This window comes from Lepisma saccharinum, chromosome 15 (genome assembly GCF_977018435.1).
Source record: "Lepisma saccharinum chromosome 15, izLepSacc3.1, whole genome shotgun sequence".
Lineage (NCBI taxonomy): Eukaryota > Metazoa > Arthropoda > Insecta > Zygentoma > Lepismatidae > Lepisma > Lepisma saccharinum.
Window position 1 is genome coordinate 11,836,312 of NC_139243.1, and position 25,639 is coordinate 11,861,950.

The 25,639-nt window shown below is 39.8% G+C and overlaps 1 protein-coding gene across 2 annotated transcripts in view; it reads right to left on the reverse strand.

Annotated features, from left to right (window-relative positions):
• Positions 1-389: 389 nt before the first annotated feature.
• Positions 390-25,639, reverse strand: part of LOC145999583 (BTB/POZ domain-containing protein 2-like) — a 113,703-nt gene continuing 88,453 nt past the window's right edge. For both annotated transcript variants that reach the window (XM_083136614.1, XM_083136613.1), the window contains exons 3-4: positions 8,978-9,187; positions 390-5,330 (exon numbers count right to left, since the gene is read on the reverse strand). In XM_083136614.1, the coding sequence (XP_082992740.1) occupies positions 4,313-5,330; positions 8,978-9,187 (1,228 nt within the window). In that variant the 3' untranslated portion in view covers positions 390-4,312. The remainder of the gene's footprint in view (positions 5,331-8,977; positions 9,188-25,639) is intronic.

Here is a 25,639-nt window from a genome sequence, read left to right on the forward strand (position 1 = left end):
CATGGCATTATTAGATTGCAGAACAGCACCCGTAATACATAAACGAAAACAAAACACCTGTTAACATTTCAACACTTCACAAACATGTGCAAACTGATCACAAGCTATCTGCATAATGAAGCACTGGCACTCCAGTGGCAAGTCAGCGTACAGCTGTGGGTCTAAATGCCGGCAGATGGGATCCCACCGTCCGAAACGCTGGCCGCTGCTCTGCGGCCAAATTTCCCATGAGACTCACTGTACATGAAATGAAGCGAATTCTGCTATCGAAGCACCACCCTACTCGTGACAAAAAAGAAAAAAAACTAATACTCCTGGAATTAATAAGCAAACATCTTTGTAAATAATTTATTTATTACACATAGGAAATACTTTACAAAAGCATACATTCTTTTCTACATAATGAAATTTGAGAAACATGATTCTTTAATATATCATAACCAGAATAAATAAAATTTACATTTAAAAAATTAACAATTTTCGTGGTACAACAAAACATATTTTTACTGACAAAATGATAGATCAAATTGTGGTTACTAGAGAATCAAGTTAGTCAAATGTTTTGTTTTTAGTAATAAAATGAAACTATCAAAATTTTATTCTATATTACAATCATAGCCAGCATGACATGATATTACAAAAGCTAGTAACAATAATCTATCATAATACATACACACAAAAATGCTTAAGTACAATAAAACAAATGTGAATGATGGATCATTATTAAGCTGTGCATAAATACACAAAGCTTCATGCAATGGCACTAACTATACAATTCAGACGCCCACTCAACGTACCACTGTGTTTCCGATAGCTGTAAGTAAGTGAGCACTGTTGACTAGAGTTATACTAAACATAATTACACAATCACAGATGCATACACATTTATGATTATCAACATGGTCCATTCCAACAGATTTTGGTTATAGGTTAATAGAACATGAATAATAAAGAGGACAAGAATGTTATTTTGATGTATTTGTGCAAAATTTGGCAACATATAAAAGACGTTATGCATGAAAATTAACAATATGCAATACTCATTACTGTGTAAATCTTCCGAGGAAAAAAAAATTGAAAAATAGGAATGGATATGTTAAACGGCAGTAAAGATTTGTTTGAAACTCATACATTTTGGAAAATACAATTTTTTTAAATATGCCTCTACAGCATTCACTGTATAAATTTACCGCCATTATTTTGACAATGACGACAAGTTTCTGTTGATAATACTATAACTGTAAATTCATCTTTTATACAATTTTACACTTGTTTAATGTTCCAATTTATCATGTTAAGAATTACTTATATCAGTGAACGTTATGAAGTTTTGAAAATGTATATTGCCAAACTTATTAACATGCAAATATTTCCTAGCACGAATATAAATTTTTGCATGTTTACTATTCGCATATAATAGGGGAAATTGAGATTAGCATAATAACTTCTACTGTATATCTGTTTGCATGTGTATTGTAAATGACATATCAAAATGACACAAGCTTTAATTGCAAGAGTTCATAAATTATTACAACAAATTTAATATGTTTTGGGGAGCTGTAAGTATGGATGCCTTATATAAATAGGAACTACATTTGAATTTTATTTTAGACAGTAAAATTTTCTGATGTAAAATAAATCTTACAATCGCTTTTCAAGCATCATTTTGCTATAATCTGAAATAAAAATCTGAAGAATTTACTACTTTCTAATGATACAGATCAGTTCTTTACTGTACTTACATTTCCCCTCAACATATTTCTTGGTTGCAATATTTTGTGACAAAAGTATGTCAAAAATAAAATAATATAAAAGTCTTATCTATCAATTATAAAGGTATTCTTCTATACTATTTCATTATCACTGGGATGCTCCTCCAATATGTACACAATTAAATACATTACAATTTCACTATTTGAATAAACAATGATATTATCTATATTTATGACCTGTTTTGCACACTGTTCTCAAAGATATTCATGTTTTTTAGACATGTAAACCATATTAGTATTTACACAAAGTATCCCTTCTACATAGGAACTTAAATCGACTAGCGATTACAAATGGCACAAATTATGAAAGCTATCTACAAATAAGTATGATCAGAGTGAACACAATATGTGTGTGTTAGTTTCAGTGTGTATGGAACATCTTTAATATAGATACGTATGGATAATTGAAATTCAAACTATTATTTTATTCTTTCTATATTTTTAAAGTAGGTTCACTTGAAACAGAATTTTTCATGGATCACCCAGAAAATTCATTCATAAATTCTCATGTATTTTTATCAGGAGTATTAAACTTCTATTCACTATACTTAGAAAGACGTTCCATTTTTCTGCTAGCCATGCTAATATTTCATTATCTTGAATGATGTGAATTTGTCATACATCATAGTAATATGTCAACTGCAATGTTTAACACTCATCGGAAAGAGCGAGATTCGAAAAGAAAGTTTTAGAAATAAATAACATTAAAAATTCTATAAAAAGAAGAATGTCATGGAAGAATACTGTTAGAAAAGAGATAGGTATGCATAATTTGGAAAGGGTATTAACTGAAGACTGGTATTATTTTTCTATTGGCACATAGATAAATGGATACTAAAGTATACTTTCAGGCTTTTGTAACGAAACAGTTTAAGACACAAGGGAAATATACACAATCTGATGCCAACAATGCATTTTGATATTTTTTATAGATTGTTTATATTCTGTTCCTATAGTAAGGCACTATTTTCAACTGATTTTTCACATCAATATAATTTATGTGCCTCTAATTGCAATATTGACCAAAAGTCACTATTAAGTGTAACATTGTGTTGTTGTTATTATTATTATTAAACTGTATGATAAATACAAATTACATTGTACAGAGAATTCGTGGTCAGAGTACAAAGTGATACCTGCATACCATAACATAGTTTTACTCATAACTATCTTGCTATTTAATAAATGGCACACATATAGTTGTTTTTTTTTTCTTATATGGCATCCCCATTCATAATCCAAATGCGCTAAAACAATATTAATTTACAGATAGGAATACGAATGAACTTCAGCGAAAACAAAGAACTGAATCAAACCATATTCTAAAACAAATTATCACTGGCCTTAAAAACCATAATGCAAGCACCTATATTATCACAATCAATTATATAAGATAAATGTTAAAATTTAACATATTTTGTATGCAAACATAACAGCAAAAAACGACATGGGGAAAAGAGAGAGGCAGATTACATACAGGAACAAATTTAACATCCAGACAAGATTTGTAACTTGGAAAATGGTGCAAATTACAAGGAATTAAAATTTCAGAATATTGTACTATATTAAAAAAAAAAAACTGTTTCTTAATTAGAAAGAAGAAACATCCTCGCAAACTAAAAACTTGAATATAAAAATGCAAATAGTGGAAAATTACAGCGTATCTAAACATTTCATAAATAACGAGGTATTTGAAATTTTAGAGTTCTTTGTTACGTGAAAAATGATTGTTGCAAAATTTTACATATATAAAGACAAAATTAGCAAGTGAAAGTTGTAAGAGACCAAATACTGTTAATAGCCGGTTGGGAATAAAGAGTTGTATTTTTCCTCCCTTAGAATATATGGAATTTTATTCCAAATTTTATTGACACTATCATGAAATTACAAATTATTTCAAGATGGGTTAAATGTTTAGGTTAAGTACAATGTTGAGAAAGAAGAAAGATGACAACATATAGAATCAGTAGTGTCTAGTATAACTCATAGGTCATGAAAATGAGTCTACATAGTCTGTACTTGACGAATACCAATCGCATATAATATGATTCATCACAATTAGCCGAAAATGTGACAGAAGACATTTTCTAATTATCTGCTGAATTTATCAAACCATTTCAAAGAGCTCAGCCACATTTTTTCCCCCCAGAAATTTTCGAGCGATATAAGTTGGAAATAGTCACAAATTTGCTGAAAACTACTGCCCCGGAGTACCATTTTTTATATTCAAAAATTAAAAAAACTCTGCAAAGATAATCCAACAAGTGAATTCATATGTGGAGAATCACATATGTTACAACACCTTTCAAATAAATAGTGTAAACAGTTATGTTACAACACGTTACAATACTAATATTCTTCAGACCATCAAAGATCTCCATGTGATGTCATCTTTCTCTATCTCTCTCTCGATATATATGTATGTATACGTAACTCGGTTTTGAAAATATGACAATTTGAACATTTTCTTGGTAACAAAGAACCCTTAACTATACTCAGAAAGTTCAGCTTTCTAGTATATACAACACGAAAGAAACATTTTAGTCGAATATACACGATAATACAGAAAAACATACATCACAAAAGCTGCATTTCTCTTTCCTTTGTTCCTTTCCTTCATTCTTCTTCTTCTTCTGCTCCTCTTTCTTACTCTTGAACTTCTTGCCAAACTTCGATTTACATTTTGTTGGAGACTTAGATGTATTTATGGCACTTACGGTGTTCGTTCCTTCTGCTGACTTGGCCCCTACTTTCGTACGTGGTTTTTGCAAAATTGGCAATATATCCTGAAGATGACGTGGAAGTTTTGGACGATGCTTATGCTTCAGGATGTTAGACAGGAGAGAGGTCTGTTCCTCGGTGTTCAGGAGTCCAGACTGAACCGGACCAGCGACGAATTCTTCCGAGTTCATGCAGAGGTACCTCACGAGATAGTGAGAGTTGCAGAGAACCAACAGACGATTCTCTCTAGAAAGTTCTAGCTTTCTCCTCTTGCACTCCCGGTCCGACCAGCGGAAGAAGGCATCAAATAGAATTGCTTCCGAGGATATCCCAAGAGTATCCCTTTCAGCAAGCATCCGTAGGCCGTCCAAATCTAGATCTTCAACCTGCTCCTGGGCAAGTACGGCATCCGCGTTCTTGTCGATGTATTGCAGGCAGTTGTCCAGGAGTTCTGCACACAAGCAAGACATATTGACGTGACTGTTGACTACGAATTTGTCATCCTTGACTTTTGCATTGGAGAAAGCTTTTGCGAGAGTCTTGTGTTTGTACTTAGCTTCTGGTGATCCGAATACATCTTCTTCTGGTGGAGCCGATGGTGCCCAAATGTGATCTTCAGTCTGGGATCCCTTGTCGCCTGTCAGGTAAGGTTTCTCCGTGCTGCAGTACAACCTTAGATGCTGGAATACTTCCAGGACGCACGTTTGGTCAAGATTGGAGCCTAGGAATTTTACACACAGCTGAACAAGGCCTGGACACAGGTATTTGTGGGCAGCGTACAATGAAGTGAGGGCTGTTGCTACTGACTGAATCTGAACCTCCTCTTTATACAGAAACCTAGAAAGAAAACAATATTATACTTGTATTACTACAAAAAAGAAAAAGAGTACTCTGAATAACTTAAGTACAAGTCCATGTCTAAATTCATACCCTTGCAATCTTCGAATGTGACATAATATTGTGTGTAGGGTTGCCTTTGCACGTATTTTGTAAGTAATTTACTTTACAAATTGTATAATTAGAGTAGATATTTCAATGTAAAACATGCAGTAAGAATAATCATTATATTAAACTATGTAAGAGGTTTGTTTAAAATTTTATTTTAGACAAAATTTCATACTACAAATACAGGCGCTTTGGTCTGCTTTTGAGTCACATGTATAATGGGATCCATGTGTATTACCGTGCAAATTGTCCATGACACTTTCATCAGTTTTTCTCTTATATCCTACGTGTTTTTTTTTAGCAATGGATTCTTATGTATGCTGGTGCAGAAGTTGTCAACAGCTTGTTTTGAGTTTTCTCTTAATTCTTGAAGCTCTTATTGGTTCAAATAAAGTATGCAATACATTTTAATATGTGACCACATACCATATCACTGCAGATTTTAAAATTCGGCTAGCAACAGTTCAAAAATTTGTAATGGCATATTTACACACATGATACAGAAAACACACGAACATCAAAAAAAGAAAAAAACACTGTACTCGCTATTTTCTCTTAATGGTAATGGACATTTCCGTAAGCGAAATACAAGAAATATTAAAAAAAAAAAATAGATCTAAATTTAAAAATTCAGGTGCCTGGTGAAAATATTAGGGGGCATGGCTTCTGGGCATCCTGTATTTTTCTACCCCTGGATATGAACAATTTCAATCTGATTATTTTGTTATTTTCCAAACACACACGGAAAAGATTCCTTATTCTGTAGCCATTGTAAATAGACTTATCACAAAATGAATTAATAGATAATAAACTGTAAAGAGATCGTAAACGAATAAAGAAAATGCTGGGGGCAGATATAGATTATCATGCAGTATAAATGTCATAAGGAAAATTAATGATTGATGGGTTAATAACTAATATACCTAATTGGAAATCAATGATTTATTAGTTTATCATGTACTGGTCGATACGTATGTGTTTTGAAGCAGAACAGAAGAAAAACTCGTGTACGTTGATGACCAGGACTCCAACCCGTAAGACTGTCGCCACTTTATTTCCACTTCGAAGTTCAGTGGATAGGGTAGTGACATGGTCACTAAGGTTTCAGTTTCGAGACCTGATTGAGTCGTATTTCTCACTATCAATTTCTATAATAATACAAGTACGAGAATCCAAAGTTAATCTAAAAACTTTAATTCTTTTCTTGCTCCTTATAGTATGCCGTTAAACATGGTTCTGTTAGGGTTCTCACTTATTTTGCAAAATCAAATTGCATGTATTTTCCCACGTTTTCTACGTACTTTCAAGTAACTTTCCAGGTCCTATTATAATCGTTCAATACAGACGAGCTCAGAAGAAATTGAAATAGGGATCAGGCATTATGGGTAGGAAAATCAAGAAGGGAGCAAATTCATTATATTGATATTTTGTCTTCAAGAAAATTAAATCCGAATGGAGAAGATGTTCCGAGTCTTTTTGTTACATGTCCATAGGAGGGATGAAAGGAAAATGTTTAACATAGACACTAGTAGATGGCAGCACCAGCGACAAAGGATAAAACTAATTTAATTTTAATAAAGTAGAAAGGTGTAAAGGATAATTAAAACAAAGATGGAAAGTTAGGTCATTACAATGAGTGATTAAATCAAGTCGTATGTGCAACAATGAATTATAAGAAAAGTGGAAAATGTGAAAGATAGTTACGATATGTATAAAAAATCAAAGAAGGTTGAGAACCGATTTTGATTTTTGCCTTTGGTCTTTCGGCCTCAGTCTTTCGTCCCTCTTAACAAGAAAGGTCTTGTTAAGAATTTTGCTGGTTCCCCAGGGGTGGCGCCATTTCTTTGGGCAGCCCCCAAGCGCTACGGTTTGCACATTCAATATGTAGCACCGGATTCGGCACATGCGCGTGGCTTGACGCGAACCAGAGCTGTCCCCACATTGGTTTATAGTTAGTGGCGGCAAAGTTCTTCATACAGCGACCCAGAAGGGAGTAGTCAGATAGATCTATCTCCAATGCCTAAGAAAAGAGGTAAAATAGCAGGAAGGAATGCACGAGAAGCTATCTAAGAGATAGGGAGGCGTCAAGGAGGAGATGATATTAAACCTTCTATTATGATCAAAGATCGGCTTGGATTAATGAATGACTCAAATAAAGCGCGACCGGAATATAAATTGATCCCGGTTGATGTATCTGACGTATCAACAGGCATACATCAGGAGGTAGCAGATAAGAATTCACAAGATCCAAGAGGCAGTCGACAACAGTAGCAGATTCCTTTGAATTATAGTCAATATTCCTGTAAATAGAAGAAATCCAATTATACCTGCGGAGAAGCAGAAGTTTATATTCTTGTGGAAGATGAAATCCATGTTCCTGTGGAAGTAGAAACAATTACTGTATACCTGCGGAGAAGCAGAAGTCTATATTCCTGTAAATAGAAGAAATCCAATTATACCTGCGGAGAAGCAGAAGTCCATGTTCCTGTAGAAACAAAAGTCTGTATTCCTGTAAATAGAAGAAATCCAAGTCCATGTTTCTGAGAAAGGAGATATTTAATCATTTGGCGTAGAAGTAGAAGCCATATTCATGTAAGAGAATAATTCAATATATATAGAAATAAGAAGATTATCAAATAGCAACCTGTATATGCTAATAAAGAAACATGTCAAACATTGTTGATGTACAATATTGATGATCTCAGAATATAACGATATTTAGTATATCTCCATTATAAGCTCCTCAAGTTGTTTCCTTTCTATACATGTGTATTATAAAGAACCCTACGCTGAGATATCTCATGCTGTGCTAATGTCCTAAGCGGAGCAGGTGTAGTTGACACGCTAGCTACGTTAACGACCGGCAGGCTTTGAACTCCACGGAACGCGCACACCAGCTGCAACAATCACATTCAACGCACAGTGTTGCCACACATCTACTCTACGCCACCTTGTCGTCCCTCCGCCTTCCCACGGTCTCCACATTGAAGTTGCAAAGTACGGCAACAGGATATCCACAGTCATGTGACTGAGACTCCACGTGGAGTAGACGAGCAGAATGACAGCTGCGCCCATTGGCCGAAGGTTGAGTGTGATTGGACGAAAACAACTCGCCTGCTGTTTATCCCCACCCACGTTGGCGGCAGCTCGCTTCAGATCTTGCACCATAACCAAGTAAACACGTCAACTTTAGCATTCTGTGCGCCGATGAATTAACATGCTAATAAATATTTTTGACTTTCATCACCCAAATGAATCAAGTTTATTCAACATTATTGAAAATGAATGAATTTACATAAAACAACATTCTTAAACGAAATATTATCAAAACAGAAATCAGCTGGGTGAAATGTGATTTCATTGTCTTTCCTAGATGTTTTAATATTTTTACAACATTCTCTACTTTTCAATGAAAATGAATTATTATTGTTCTGCGGGAACTAGTGTAGTGTCAAATTTTCAGGTCTTGATTCAAACTGAAAGGTGAACAGTATCTACTTTATTACATAAACTGTAGGCTAGTGAAAATATGTCTTTACCTTAGCAGATTGTCAAAAGCTCTTCCGTCTACATCATCGATAACAAGGGTGGAGTTGTTGCTCGCCATCGGTCCATAGAGCATGGCATGGAAAACAGGATTGGCATCTGCGAGGATCTTCCGGTGCCCGGGCAATCGCCAGGTGTCCGGTTCCATCCCCACGAGGAAGCTTACGTCACTTCCGGCTTCATTGTCGAACAAGGAATCCGCTCTGGAAAGGGAAAGAACATGCAGATCGAACGACATTCAAGATGAATTTATAAAAATAGAGTTGTAAGGTGTTCAGATCGAGCAATAAAGCTAGAAAATTTGAATTTTGAATTGTTTTCCTCAATATACATTTTCAGGATTTGTAAACTAATAAACGTTTTCAGAGGACAGCTGGTTTCGATCCAAACCACTTCCATCTTCCATCTTCCACGTGGCAGTAATTAAAACTACATTATCTTAAAACTACACATGATATTCCAGTTCTGTCTTTTTTGTTCATTAGTATGTATATGAAGGTACAAGATACTCGAATTACAAAACAATACAACCATTGTTACTATTATTAACAAGAGTAGATTGAAAAGTTCCTTGTTACCCCGCGTAATATTATGGGCTAGATTAATATAAGTTTCTATAGCTCGTAAATCACTGCTTCTTTTTTTATTACATTTTACATGCAATAATACGTAAAAAGCAACATTTTAATTAACGTGGGACAATTAAGGGTAAAGAGGGGACGCAGAAGCAAAGGCCCGTTTTTCAAAATTTACCCCTACCACATGGCAGTACTTAACGTGCCATTCCTTGAAAACTAGACACGATATTTCAGTTCTGTCTTTTTTGTTTATTAGTATATCTCTAAAGGTGTTTTGAAATACAAAACGATATATCCATTGTTAGTAGTAGAGTAAATATGTACTTCTGACCGCAACTCTGATTTCTTGACTAAACGACCACAAAAAGTTGAAAAACTCACTTTCTCTCCCCGTTCCGCGCCTCATTTATTACGCTGACGACGTTTCACGGGTGCAAAAAGGCAGTGATGAGTGAAAGAGGAGCTCTCCTCTTCTCCTCCTCTCCTCTTCTCATCTTCTCATTTTCTCATTTTCTCATCTTCTCATTTTCTCATCTTCTCATTTTCTCATCTTCTTATTTTCTCATCTTCTTATTTTCTCATCTTCTCATCTTCTCATCTTCTTATTTTCTCATTTTCTCATCTTCTCATCTTTTAAGGACCAAATGTTTGTAGATCGTGATCTTCGTAAACCTCTCTTCTTATCCTCTTATTTTCTCATCCTCTCATTCTCTCATTTTCTTATTCTCTCTACCTTTAGAACATTGTCGTCAACATTAGAGATGAAGTTGGAGTGCTGGAATCAAGGGGGCCAAATGTTTATATATGGTGATCTTCGTAAACTTTTCTCTCGGGGGGGAAGGATGTGGCATATACACACGCGTGCGCTCTCATCTTCTCATTTTCTTATTCTCTTATTCTCTTATTTTTGAAAGATGAGTGTATTTTATCGTAATTTTCCAAGTCTGGGACCAAATGTTTATGTATTGCGACCTACGTAAACCTCTCCTCTCATCTTCTCATCTTCTCATTTTGAAAAAATGAGTGCACCTTATCGTAATTTTCCAAGTCCGGAGCCAAAAATGTTTATATATATCGTGACCTTCGTAAACCTCTCCTCTCATTCTTTTATTTTTGAAAGATGAGTGTATTTTATCGTAATTTTCCAAGTCCGGGACCAAATGTTTATGTATTGCGACCTACGTAAACCTCTCTCTCGGGGAGGGAACGATGTGCCACACACATACGTGCGCGCGCTTATGTATTGTAACACAAACAAACAAACAAATAATAATTGTTGTTTTTTAGGATGCCTGGCCCCTATAACCTCGCCAGGGTGCGTGGTGCCCAACCAAAAATGTAAAAGTTTTCTAATGGCTGCGGTTATAGATTACCGCACCTCTGTAGAGTTTCACGTGTTTTTTTTTTTCCCCCAAACTTCCATGAAACCCTACAGAGGACCTCCGTAATGCATGCAACGTGTACTAACGACTCTAGTGTTATTTGATGTTGTGATATTTTTTGGATATAGAGTTTTATTATGAGATAGATAAAAATAATTATGTTTATTATAATATTTTCTTGATGAAGATGGAGAATGTATGTGTGTGTTACAAATAAAGTTGCATGCTTATTTTCTAGTGTGTGTGTATATGTTTTTGATGTTTCGACAGCATCTGAAACGATAAAAAAGAAATTTTATTGTTAATTTTCACGTGTAAAAACAACAACAATTTTTTTTTGTGCAAATTTTCTGATTGTCTCGTGCTATAGTGCAAAAAGATATTGTAGCTGATTGCTAATGAAATTGACATTTGTAACTGATCTGAACTAGTGAAATTCGTATTGTGCCATTGTAACTGATTGTGCTAGTGCAGAAAATTTCTTATTGTGCAAGAAAAGATGTTAAAAAACTTGTTAAAACTGCTCTGTGACCCTCTCGTTCTTCACGTCGTAGGCGAAGGACTTCTCTGCAATCAGGATGACACTGCATAGGGTATCCTCGGGCAAGGCATCGTGGAACTCGCAGACGACCTTGATGTTGGTTCGATCGTTGACCACCACCTGCTTTCTCTTAGATGTGTTGATGACGGTCATGGGTCTCCGTGCTTTGAATTCGCTGGGCGTGTAGTACATGTCCACGCTTCCCTCGGTCACGCGTTTGTAAGCCGAAAACGCTTCGTAAAGTTTGAGGTAATCGTTTTTGGTCACGTCAAGATTGTAATTCTCGCGCGGGAACACTTCGTTGCGTCCATTCTTCAGATAAACGTTCTTGATCTTGCAGTCGTCGAATTTGCTGGAATCTTTTTCCTGATTTTTGTCCCTCCCGGTCTGAAAGAGCACTACGACGAAATCTGGCATGTCGAACTGTATGTTGTTGAACTGCGTTGTCACGTCGAATTCCATGTGACTTCCGGACGCCATCTTTTGCACGCACTGGTAACCGTGAAAGTGAATCGGCACCTGCGGACTTTTCAAGATCTCCGCTTTGTACTTGAGGGCGTAGTTCGTTTCGTATTCCACCACCGGCATTCTCAATTCCATGCTTCGGATGACACATTTCGCTGCTTCGGGTAAAGTGTTGGCTATCGGCGTGGTGCCGTCCGGACCCAAAGTAGCGTATCGCATCAGTGCGTCGTTGTCGTTGGCCGCTCTTCGAAACGTAACGCGCAGTCCTCCCTTCCACATGATCTCCTTGTAGTCCGAGAAGAAACCAGGCAGCAGACGCATGGGAAAGAGCACCGTGTGACTTTTCGTCGATATTTTGGTCCCGGCTTCGAATCCTCCCGCCTGATAGTATGCTGCATCCGTTTTGGATAATTTCAAAGTTCCCACTGCCGTCGACGTGATGCCTGGATAATCTATTCTGTCAATGACGGTGTTGTGTTTCCTCACCTCCACCTGCGAGAACAGGTGAGGCACGAAGTTGTCTACGAGTATCAAGTTTGCTGCTGCGGGAAACGTGTCTCCGCTTTCTTTCTTCACCACGTCGAATTGAAGGTAGAGGTCCGCTCTGTGAGGATGAATGAACCCATCGCCTACGTCAACGTCGTATTCGATCTCCCTGTTCGCCTCGTTGAGATTGGCGAACGTGCGACGGTTGGGAGGGAAAGATTGCAATTCGTAACTTTCGATTTGCTCCATTTTACATGTATGGTTATTTATTATACGTTGATCTCCACGATGGCAGTAGTTGTTGCACCTGCGAAATCCACCACGTCTCCTTTCTCGTTCGTCACCACCAACTCTATGTCGTCTATGCGGTTGCGACATACTGGAAAATAGATCGGCGAAGAGGGCGTGTAGATGATCGGTTCCATGAATTCGGAACTTGGTTTGAAAGTGGCTATGATTCCTGTCTGCTTGTGACTTCCTAACAATCCATCCGAGGATTTCGTGATCATACCTTCTGCCACGTTGCAGTGTACGTTCAGAGTCTCTATGGCCAAAAATTTAGGAATGTTTGTTGCCACGTGCTTGATGCCAGCTTCGAGTTTTGTGTTGTTCTCGAAACCTAAAAGTTCTCCTATGGTGCCCAGGTCCACGGTCTCCGTCGCCGACAGGATTTCCACTCTGTGCGTGACCGAATTTTGAGAAAGGTACGTGCCTTTGGGTAACTGAGCTTGCAAAGTGGAAAGATTGTATTGTCCTGGCGTGACGACGATGTGTTCGCTTCCGACGCTAATTTTGTTGTTGTGCTGCGTAACATTGGGTATGAGGTACATGCTGTAGAATGCACGCAGAGCCACGGATTTAGGATAGACAATGTCGTCGTGCAGCGTGAGTTTCAAGATTGAAGATTCGCTCGTGAGATGGAACACGCCCATCCTAGTGATGCTGTTTGAGGTTCCACAATGCTTTCTGGAAATCCTCGATCGTAGGGTTATTTATTTTAGAGAGAAACGCGAGCACGGAGAGGCAGAGATGACCGCAGTTCACGTCTCCGAAATTTTGAATGCGTTCGTCGTTGTAGTATATAGAGGTTTTGTTCGTTTTCAGATAATGAATTAAATTTGTAGGTGGAACACCTCCGAAAGAATCGAAAACGAATGCTTTATCATTATTTTTGTGGTAACATATCCAATGCGTGCCTGGATTTTCTTGACCGTCCAAGTTGACTACTCCACATTCTCTTCTTTTGAAGCTTGAAGGTAACGAGTCGGACATGAAAACTCCTCTGAAGTGTTTGATTTGTAACGGTTCGATCAGAGATTCAATGTCTCGGTTGGTGAGTGCTTCTGTTTCTTTTTTTTATATTTCTTCAAAGCATCGAGGTTGCTTTTTTGTTTTTTGGTTATACCTTTCCCCTTCTTCTCCATGGCCAGGTTGTGACGTTTCTGTTCTTCCAATTCCGCCTTGTTCTTCTTTGAGTCGATGACGGTTTTCGCGATGGCGGCACTTCCGCCGGCCAAACTTCCAACGGCCCCCAATGCTGCCAGGATGGCCGGGATGCTGAATATGAAACCTCCGATCTTTTGCTGTTTCCGCGAACGCTGCAATCTTTTCAATTGAGGTGTGCTGAGAAGTAATTTCATTCCATGTCCTTTCGACAAGCAAGAACGTTTCTTCTCGCGTTGTTTCTTGGTGAGTAACCCATCGATGGTACCTAGATTTTTTAGATTCGAATATGGTATCTGGTACACGACACCCTTGGGCTTCATGTTGATGCTCTATGTGTTATTTTCACGGTATGTTATTTATATATATATTCTGAGATTTTTTCTTGTGTAGTTTTTTACGGTATGTTATTTATATATAAATATTCTGAGATTTTTTTTTCACGGTCCCGCAGTCGCTACACAAATTCTATTACGTGCTTTGTTTTCTTGCCAAAAAGTTCCTTTGTCCCCTTGTACACGATTCGAGTTTTGTTCTCGATTAAAATAGATAGCTTCTCGTCCGATAACATATTAACATATCGATCTGGTAAAAATAAACTGTATTGTGCGTTGAGCAACAGGCGTACCTTGGGGCCATACTGGGTAGAAACGATTGAACCAGAAGTTATCGTGTAAGATTTGTCGACTTCCAATTCCCGAATTTTTACATACTCGACTGACAAATTTAGCATTTGTTTTAATGCTTGGAGATCACTCATTTTTTCAGTTGTCATATCGAAGAAGAGAAAAATTTCAGTGTGGGTGTTAGAGAAATTTAATTGTTTTTCACGATGTGTGTTATTTATATATACCGAAGATTATTTTTTTTCACGATGCGTGTTATTTATATATCAAGTTTTTTTGACACGTATATATATATTATTATTTTTTAACAGAGGAAGAAAGTCCGTGCTTCGGAAAATGCGATGATGTGCGTAGTGATATCTTCCGTCTCCTGCATAGACTTGTACCAATCATCAGTATACCGTCTTCTTCCCTGCCTTGCCTCGTACAGTTCGTCCGACCTATCGTTCAATTTCTCCCCTGCAGCCGAAAGCAGAATGTTGAGATCACCGCACCTCAGGCCGCTGATCTCCCGAAGAAGGTCCTTGAGAACCATTTCACAAGGGATGCGAAATTCCGGCGTCGTTCTTGCTATGATTACAAGTTTATTAACATCTCCGTTTACTATCTTTTTGAATATTTTAGATAGTAGCTCGGGTGGCAAATCAGTTATGCAAGCCATGTTGTTTTTTTTTACTGTATGTTATTTATATACCCCACCCCAATTTTTGTTTCGTGTTCATGGCGATGGTGGTACCCAGTGCGGCGACCCGTTCACCCAGCGATGCGTCTCTGCTGACGAATCTTTCGAAAGCTGCGTGCTCTAACTTTCTGTCTGCTTCGTGACGTGCATCCAGATCCATCTGTGTGGTGTTGTAGGCGATGTCGTGATCTTTGCATGCCGCGTCCAACGGATTCACACCCTTGTCTCCTCTCTCCAATCTTTTCTCGAGTTTGGTACCCGGTCCGCAGTACTGGTAGCCTGGTAAATGCATCTCGAAAGGTAACTTGTTGATGATGTCGTTCACAAGCCCCTTTCCTTCGGCCACGTTCCAAAATTTAGGAGGCAGCGTGTTGATGATTTTGATGAGGTAACCTATGCCCTTGTCATCGTTCACGATGAAGTTGGAAAGTTTCGTGCTGATCATGTCCACGATGCCAACCTTCTCGTTGTAGAAATTACGGTTGCCTGAATTCTCCTCGCCGGCTATCACCAACAATCGGTCCACGAGTTTCCTAACGTCGTCCACCCAAACGAATTCTTTGGGTAACGTGTTGTAGCGTTTGACGCCGCTGCCTGTTTTGACCTGGTTCCAAATCGGTTTGATGAGATTCCTGTACTTCTCGCCGCTGCTCGATTTCACCCTATTCTGCGAGGCGTCGTTGTTCTGGTACAAGGCATCCGTCATGATCAGAATTTCCTTGTAACTTTGGTAATCTTCGTCGGTGTAATCTTTCGGCTGCTTTTTGGCGACGAGTTCCCACAGTCCCACCGTACCCGGATACCTGGTCCAACTATCCTTGTCGCCTAAATTGACTTTAATGTCGTTGCCTTCGAAGGTCACCTTCGATTTCCCAATCTTCCACACCACACCGCCGCCTTCGTTGGTTTCCATGCTGGGATACAATCCGAACACTTCATCCTTGTCGAACTTCCCCGTGCTCAGGTAGTCTCGTGCCAAAGGTCCCAACTCGATTTTATCCGAAGACGACGACGTGCTACCTATGGCTCGACGTCGTGCCGGTACATCCTTCAGTTCGAACGGTGTCGAAGGAATGCTCGAAATGGGGGTGGGTACAGCATAACTTTTAGCTGCGAGCGGTACGAGTTCATTAATCAAATTTTTATTTTGTTCCGTGACACTTTTAATTTCTTTACCTAGACCGCTGATGGCATCAATCACAGGTTGATCCTGACGTTTCTTCTCTTCGTAGAATCCGCGATTCTCGGATTTCCAACCTTTAAAGCGTTTCGCGAGGTAATCGCGAAGCTTGAGATTTTCGTCTTCAATTTTTCGTTTCGTCATGACGTTATTTATATACGTCGTTTCTCACAACGTTGCAACGTTTAGAAAGTCGTTGATTTTGTTTCTGTATTTTCCGTCGTTGGGTTTCCTCGTCATGTCGATCGTCACGAATCCGAAATCGTCACCGTTCCAGCAAGAAGAGCAGCCTTCCGAAAATTGATTGTAGTTCATGTCCCCGCCTACGTAGTCATCGTACGCGTGATTGAGGTTGGTGTGATCTTGACGAAACAAACATATGAAATTAGCATTGTCGCGTACTAACTGTTTTGGAATTTTGGAAAACGTTTGAGCTAGGTAGAAGCAATCCATTCCTTTGTGACGACCTTGCGTGAAAAAGTTGCGAATTTCATTTTGATTTTCCAGGATGGCGTCGTCGAACACAACGACTGAATTTTCACGACAATCGTCAAGTGGTTTTATTTCCGAGGCGAACGTTGCAATGTCCAGACCATCGTACAGTTTCATCAGTTGCTGGTATTTGGATTGCTCCAAACTTTTCGAGAACACGTACAGGTGCCTGTTCTTCCAATCTAACCAATTCGGTGCGAGGAGAAAATTGTCCACGAGCAGTGTCGTTTTCCCACACCCTGAAGGACCTACGATCAGACAGCGGATGCTGTCGGGAAGCAATTCGCCGTTCTTTTTCTTCGTTTGACTTTCCGAATTAGGTAAACGTTTCACAACATTCCACGTACTCATAGAATCACTTCGTTTGAATCGATCCAACTTGTTTCCGGAAGTCCCAGCCATTTCACCAAAAATTTGTTGCCTCTCTTGCGCAAAACTTTTTCAATAAGGTACGTGTCGGGGTATTTAGTTTTAGAGAGTTCCTCTTCATAGAAGCGCCCCAATAAAATTTCACCGCCACTGTCCTTTATTATATACGTGTGACGGTTCCCGGGTAGAACTCGAACCACGGTAAAAAGTTCGGTGCTCCAGTTTCGTGTGAAACCCCTGTCGAACGTTCGCTTCAATTTACTAACCCTCACCTGTTCTCCAATTTTGTATTTAGCCTTTTTTGTCGTGGGCGTGTACTTTGGACAGTAAACGCTAGAAATTAAACGTTGCTCGTCAGACCTGGTAACGTCAGCTGGCTTCATGCCTATCGTTGCGTGCCGTGTGTGATTATAGTCGTTAACAAGTTCCGGAAGAATAGTGACCCACTTGTAACTTCCCTGAAGCGTGAAGCGTGACCACATGCGCGATTTTAGAGTGCGATTGAATCTTTCCACGATGCTGGCCTTGACGTCACTGAAGGTCGAGTAATGTTGAACGTTGTGTTTCTGAATAAACTTTTGGAATACGGCATTGTAAAATTCCTTCCCTTTGTCCGTGTGCAGAAACCGTGGTTGTCTGCCGCCGCTTTCGCGAAAAATTGTCTTGAATGCTTCCGTGACACACGTTCCTGTTTTTGCCTTCAAAGGTAGAGCCCATGCGAATTTCGAAAATGTGTCTATGACGGTGAGGAGGTACTTGTTGCCCTTGTTCAATTTATGCACGTTTTTTAACTTGCCGCTACTCATTTCGACGAGGTCGCTTTCCCAGAGGTCGTCGATTCTCTTGGTTACCACAGCCAAACGTTCGTAGTTGCGGCGTGCAGGTTTATGCAATTCTTGGACGATGGCTTGCCTAGACATTTTTTATTATTTTTAGAGATTACGTTTCAAAAGAAGCACCAGCGTGATGGGATTCAAAGAGGGTGGCACTTCGCTCGTGTTTTGAATGATCAGCTTATCGCCGGCACTCACGTCGAAAACAGTAAGATCTTCGTCTTCGTGTATTTCATATATGTTGCGCGTTTCGTTCCAACGCGCCAGAGGAATGTTTCCTGCTTTCTGGACACCACGATTCGATATCAAAGTCATGGTGGGAACGCTAGCTTTTCTGCCGTGAGACCAGTACGAAAATTCGTTTATCTGAATCGTGCCATCGAGGAGAAACTTGTAGTACGGATGATAAGGATGTAGCATGTACAGTTTGTTACCTTCGACGAAGGTGGAGATTCTCTGTTGATTGGGTACGCTGTTGATTTCGATGGCCTGCAGAGAATGCAGTTTAGCGAATTTAGTGTCGACGCTAACGAGGTTGCTGTGAAGCTGACCCAGTGTGTTTTGTACGGGCAACAAATGTTCGACTATGGTATCCGTTACGGTAGAAAATGACGGTTTGATTTTCACTTCCACGTTCAACTGCTTGTAGCTTTCGTTGAGTTCTTGCAACTTGGCACCGAAAGAGGCCAGCGTCGATTCCTGCGTGGATTCCAGCACTCCGACTTGATCTCTGATGTTGACGACAATGTTCTGAAGGTTCTCGACTTGATTCAATTTCGAGCTCTTCTCGGTAAGATCGTTCACGATGCTTCGCATCTCTGTAAACTGCGTGTGAAGGTCGGCGACGCTCTGCGAAGTGGGTAGCGTCGACACCAGCGAAGCAAGTTCGTCTCGAATCTGTTCCACATTCGCCGTTTCCGTTTCCAGTCGTTTCAGCATACGTGATATGTTCCTTTTCAAAGCGTGTAATTCTTTGGAGGTAGGGAGATTGGCCACTTTACTCTCGAGATCGCTCAACGAACTTTTGATGTCACTCGAATCGGATAGTGCCGTCACCGCCGTTTTCAATTTTTCCAAATCTTCGCTCGAAGGCACGCTTGTTCGTAACGATTCCAAGTCACCCTGTATGTTGTCCAGTACGTGATGAAAATGAGGAAGATTGGATTCGACGTTCAAATTTTCCAAATATTGGATCTTCTGCTGAACTGTGCTTAACGTGTCCTGAATACTCGTCAACACACTTGCTTCAGCGTGAATATTTTTAATTTCTTCGTTGATCAACTCCAGAGACGCCTGAAGCGTAGCAATGGTGGTTTGAATGTGTTCGAAATCTTGATAAGCCTCCAATTGAATTTTTATGTTCGCAACGCTTTTACCGATGACCTGCAGTTCGTCCGACGATGGTAGGTTCGTCATTGTATCTTCCAAAGTCTGCAACTTGGATTTAATTTCTTCCAACGTGCTGGTGAATTCTTCTTGTAATTTGGAAACAACGACATGCAAGCGTTCTGCGTCTATATCGTTCACCACAGTTTGAAGTTCAGAGAAATTCTTTTCTATTGCGGAAGTTCGTTCTTCGATTTCGAGTTTCAATTTTTCCAAATCTTCATTTTTCGATTGAAATTGTTGTAATTTGGCCAAATCATTTTGAAGCGAATCCACGTTCAACTGTATATTTTGAACGCTGTCGTAAGAAGGTACGTCGACATAATTTTTTATCAGCGTTTTCAGTTCGGAATCGATTTTCAGAATAGGGTCGAGACATTGCGTTTGGAGCGTAGCGATTTCCGACTCTAAACTTTTGTTTAAGGTTTCCTGCAAAGCGATCAAATCAGTCCTCAACTTCTTAACTCGAATGTCCAACATGAGAATCTCTTCTGCATGGTCCACACGCTTGGTGTTGCCGAAAATGTCGTTAGGCATTTTTGGTTAACGGTTATTTATAATAGGATAGACGATTCGTAATTCTACGAAGAGAGGAATAAGTTTGTCGTAGTCTCCGAGGAGTTCCACGTAAAGATAATCTCCTGCAGACACATCGTACGTAATGTTAGAAAGTATCTTGTCGTGCTTCATTCGAAAAATGTTCTTGCCGGTAGAAATTTTGATTTCGCCTGCGTTCTCCGGATTCACGGTGATTTGAAGTTTCCCGTCGATCGGAATTTCATAGAAATGTAAATTGTTATTAAAAACATAAAACATCTTGCCCACATCGTTATTTATTTCCGTCCATATACTATTAAGATGTACAATTAGTAGACCATTGAGTTTAGATAATACGGAAGGTAAGAGGTTATTAGAATTTGGTGAAGGAGTGTCCATCTTGCTTTCTTTGCGAAAACCAAAGAGATTCATTGTCCTTGTTAGTTATTTAACACATTAAGTGTTAATGAAGTCCGCTGTGTTTTTGAAGAAGAATAGCATAGGGAGGAAAAGAATGAAAGTGGGAGCCCTCGGGCGATGAAAAGTTGCAACCTGTTATTATGCTGTTAAGCCCGCTCCAAAACGAGGCTCATTAAATTCAACTCTTATTTTTTATCGCCCGAGGGCTTCCACTTTCATTCTTTTCCTCCCTATGCTATTCTTCTTCAAAAACACAGCGGACTTCATGGCTATGAGGTTACGGTTAACACGCGTCACATTTATCGCTTCCATTGTAGTGCCCCCACTCTCGCGTGTGGATTTGACAATTGAGAACACGTAACTTGTTGTCCCTTGCATCCAATGCTACTTTGGTTACGCGCGTCGTGTACAAATCATGCAATTTACTTGCAATGCGATGATCGGTGCTGAGTTGCCTTTTACCATGAAAAAGGCATTCTTTGTAGTCTTGCATGCTAAATTTGCTGGTACTTATTTTTCCCACCCCCTTCGCCTTCTTGATCTCTTTTTCTTCTGTAATCTTTACACAGTACATTTTGGCACGAAGCCCCGCAAATTCGCTGATGTACTCCCCGCCAACTTCATCTTTGTATTTTCCAATCGTCATTTTGTTTTCTGCCGAATGTAAGTGATGGCCTGATGGTAAGTTGCTAAAATCAAACAGATGCTTCATCTTAGTCAGATCATGTTCGAGGCTTGGTGTTTGGATTAGAAAAATGAAGCTATCCGTGTCAATGTAGCATATTTGGATGTTATCTCCATAAAAGGGTTGAAACTGATCGTAGTACGATTGGTACATGTGCAATTTTGATAGTTCAAGGACAGTGGCACCTATGGCAATCGGCTTGTTGAGCTTCACCTGCTTCTTGCTCCTCTCGACGAATACTAGATTCTCGTCGAAAATAGTGAAGTTTTTGAAGTAGGGGGACGCGACGATCTTTTCAAATTTCTTTTCGTTCGTGACCAACATTGCGTCGATGTAATTACGCACGTTCTCCATCGTCTTGCCGTAGATGGCGTTATTGAACAGTTTGTACAGATCCTTGTCTGCAGGCGATGTCGATTGCGCTCTGCGTCGCGTGTTCTCGGCTATGTACGGTTCGAGCCACTTGCTCTGTCGGAACTTCAATCCTCTATGAACTTTCTTCAACTGCAAGCCGTGACTTATGTAAAATTGGAGGAGTCGGTAGTGCAGAACGTAATTCCGCTTGTTCTCCATGCTTAGTATGAGTTTTGGCTCCGATCCTCCAGGTGGCTTCTTTTTGGAGGGGGCCAGGGCCAATCCATGATGTTTCTCGTGAAGTGTTTCGGGATAATCGAGATCCACTTCCAAGAAACAGCCCCATTCGTTATCTTCGCTCCAGTTGAGAAAATCCTCGCAGGAGAGTTCCTCTTCGGTCATCCACGCGTAGTCGCTGATGGGAAGACACTGGGACATGGAGTGGCCGTACAGGTTGTTGACATCCCAGTAGACAATATAGGTGTTGGGCTTCGATGCATCGTAACCAGGCGTATGAGAATTGTTTGCCTGAGCATGGCGTCGGGGACATTGGACGATGCCACCGCGTATCGCACTCTCCATGAAAGCATACTGTTCCTTCTCTGCGATGAGTCCCAGTTCCACCTTGGTGTATTTCATCATCGATTCCCAAGTCAATCCCGGCGTGGTGAAGAAATACGCAGGATCCAACTTGTATATCGTGATGCATCTCTTACGAAACGATTCGAAAATATCCATCAGAAGTGTCACGTCCAATTTCAGATAAAGATCGTGATAATCGCGAAAAGTTTGGCAATTAAATGCCGTCCACACACTACGAGCGTGTTCGTAGTCCTCTTCGGAACAGACGTCCTCCGTGAGAGAAGAATAAAATACCTCCCGGGGTGGAAGTTCCGTCTCGTCAAATTTGTCGAAATTGTTGACGTACTCGTAGGGGTAGACGCCCTTGCGACGCAACAGATTCAAATTCTCATCTCTCCCCGAAAAACATTTTTGCTTGGTGGCCACAAGATCTTCGTCGCCAAGTTGAGATGCAAGGCTTGCGAGGCTGGAGGACAGGAAATTGTAAGAGTCCAGGATTCGCACTTCCACACTTTTTCCTTCTTCGAGAGGGATCCACACTCTCACCGCGATGTACTTCTCGCTCGTTCTCGGAATGATGCTGATTCGAGAAGTTATGTTGTGGAGCTCTTTGACGAAGAGATGCGTGTCGTACTTCTCCGTGTAGTGCAGAAACACGGCAACAAAATGCGACTCCTTAATCTTGAGATTGCATGAATTACAGATGGTGCTTAGAAATAATCCATTCTGGTGGTTATGGTGGACAACCTTGTAATTTTCGGCGGTGAAAGTCTGGTTACACTCCTCGCATCTTGTCGCCGCGTCATGTCTCTGTTGTTGTTCTGTTGTGAGAGCGGGTGGAGAAACGTAAGAGCCTTTCAGGCTGGGTGCAAGTCCTCTCGCGCATTCCGCTATCTTCTCAACAAAATGTTTTGCCGCATCGGGTCCGCAATACAAGATGACATCATTCAATTTTTCTCCGTAGATGGAGAAACTGCAAGGCTCGTGGTGAAAAATTTGGGTCGTGCTTGAGGTAGAGGGATCAGGGTCGCAAGACGTCATGGGAACTTGGAAGCTTTCAAAGTCGGCATAAAGGACGACGGGATGGTGGAGAAGAGCCTGGTGTTTCTGAAATTTCATCTTGGTTCCGGGTTCCGGCATGACATCTTCGGGTTCTGCATTCACGGAGCCAAAACACTTGTGCTGTTCTTTCATCTTCTTTCCCTCGCGAAAAATTCTCAAGCATCGATCGCAAATTTCGATCTTATCGTGATGCTTGGTGATCTGTCTTCCTACTAATCCTGAGAAATTCCGAATTAAACTGTAACGGCCATCTACAAGCAAGAGTCGAATTACATTATTCTGGGTTCTAGCAGGTCTTAAGACACGAATATTGCCGGAATCGTCAACCCCAAACACAGAAATATCGATATCTTCTCCTTTTTCCTCTCTATAGTTTTTTAAAAATTGATTGATCTTATTCAGGGGCACAGGATAGGAAATTCCTCTCATCATATTCTCGTATCTTCCCTCGTATCCTCTGTAATTGGACAGGCGTTGGGGGTCATTATTATTTGCTGGGTGTAATGCGGCGATGACAGACCATAGGAAACTCTTCTGATCATTACTTTGTATGTTCAACACTGCATTTTGTTTTTTTTGTTTTTTTGTTTTTTTTTGAGCGCTGCGTAATGGTGTGAAATTGCAGACTCGAAGTTCTAACATGTGGTTGTGACCGCAAAGACTCCACCCACTTCCTCTACCTTCAAACTCTTCTTGTTTTTGTGTCAAGTGCTCAAATAGCCGTGTCACTATCTCGTCAAGATTCTCGTTATTGTCATCGTGTAAGCTTTCACACCCTACGTAAAAGCTAAAAGTACTTGACTCGGACGAGACAACTTTCTCATACAGCAAGGTCAAGACGAGATGAATTTTAATTGCAACATTGACGAGGCAATCACGTAATTTATCGACTACCAGAGATTTCACGTTGTCGAGGAAGATACTCGAGTCATACTTTTCATCGCTTCCAGATTTATAGGTCATGATGCGTGCACTTTTATTCAAAGCACCGCATTCATGCCCATCAGTGCGAGATTTCTTTGCCGGCGGGACTACAACATCATGATCCGGTCGACGACATTTTTTCAAATGCCTGGCAATATTACGTTTAGAAATTAATATTCCGCAGTTGCGACATGCCACTTTAACGCAAAGACCGGAGGGACCTGGTTGCGATTCCATTTTTTTTCTCTCTGTTATTTATATATATACAGATAAATTTTTTGGGGGGGGTTGTGGTAATGGTAGTGGAAAGCGCACTGAAACAGAAGGAAAAAAAGTTAAAAAATGCTAGATATTTTTTCCTTCCACATATATATTAGACGCAAACAGTATGTATGTATGTATGTGTGTGTGCACTGTTGTAGGGGGTTAAAAATATACGACATGTAAGTGTGTGTCAATTTTTATGACTCCTCTGAATATGTGTGTGTCAGACGCAAAACAAAAATATTAATATATCATGAAAATAAAAACTTACCTTTCAAGAGAGGTGGAGAGAGACTTCAAAATAAAAACTTGTAGCTCACTAAAACTTCCACGATGATATATATGTATACTGCCAGATAAACAATTAAGAATACTGAACTGCCACGATTGACGTTCACCTTTCAAGAGAGATAGAGAGACTTCAAAATAAAACTTGTAGCTCACTAAAACTTCCACGATAATATATATGTATACTACCAGATAAACAATTAAGAATACTGAACTGCCACGATTGACGTTCACTATGATAATGACGTACAAAAAAACTAGTACGTTATATAGGAACTCCTTTTTTTTCTCCTTCTTTCCTTCCTACTCCACGCGACTCTCTTTGGTGAAAACACAATGAGGGCTATAGTTAATATTCTAGCAAATAAAACCCTTGTTGACTGATTCATTTATTCATGCTATATTTTTTTTCAACAAAAAACTTTTGTGATGCGCACAATATCCTGTGGGGGACAAATAACAATAAACGGGACGTTGATAGTTCCACCCATGTATGTATTGTCGATCATTTCCCCTCGGCCTCTATTCCACGCCCCGTCAGGGTGTGGTGTGTGAAACAAACAATTCCCAGTATAAAACTTAAAAAGCGGAAGATGCTGCTGTGTTTGCTTCCGCCACATCCCCCTCTGATTCTATTGTTATCGGGGATGTGATGGATTCTTCATTCAGAACCGTGGGAAAGCTGAAAAAAATAGAATCTCTTCGGGCGAAAGAGGATGCAAGGTGAATGGGTTCGGGGAGGGGTTGCTGTGGATAGTTTGGTCCGTGATGAAAATGTTACATTGGGCGACGAAACACAATTGCTCCACAGTGGGACAGGAAAAATTCTACCGAGCGTCGCTATCCACGCGAACATTAGAAATTGCCTGAGTGCCTTGGGGGCTTGGCATAGGATTATCGATTTTTGTTTTTAGAGAATAATTTATGTAAGATTCTAGTATCGAGAATAAACAATATTGATTAAATTTTTGACAATATTTACAGTACAAATCTAAACTCGTGATGATTTCGTCGCCACCATGCACCCCCGGCGAGGTTATATAGGGGCCAGGGATCCTAAAAAACAACAATTATTA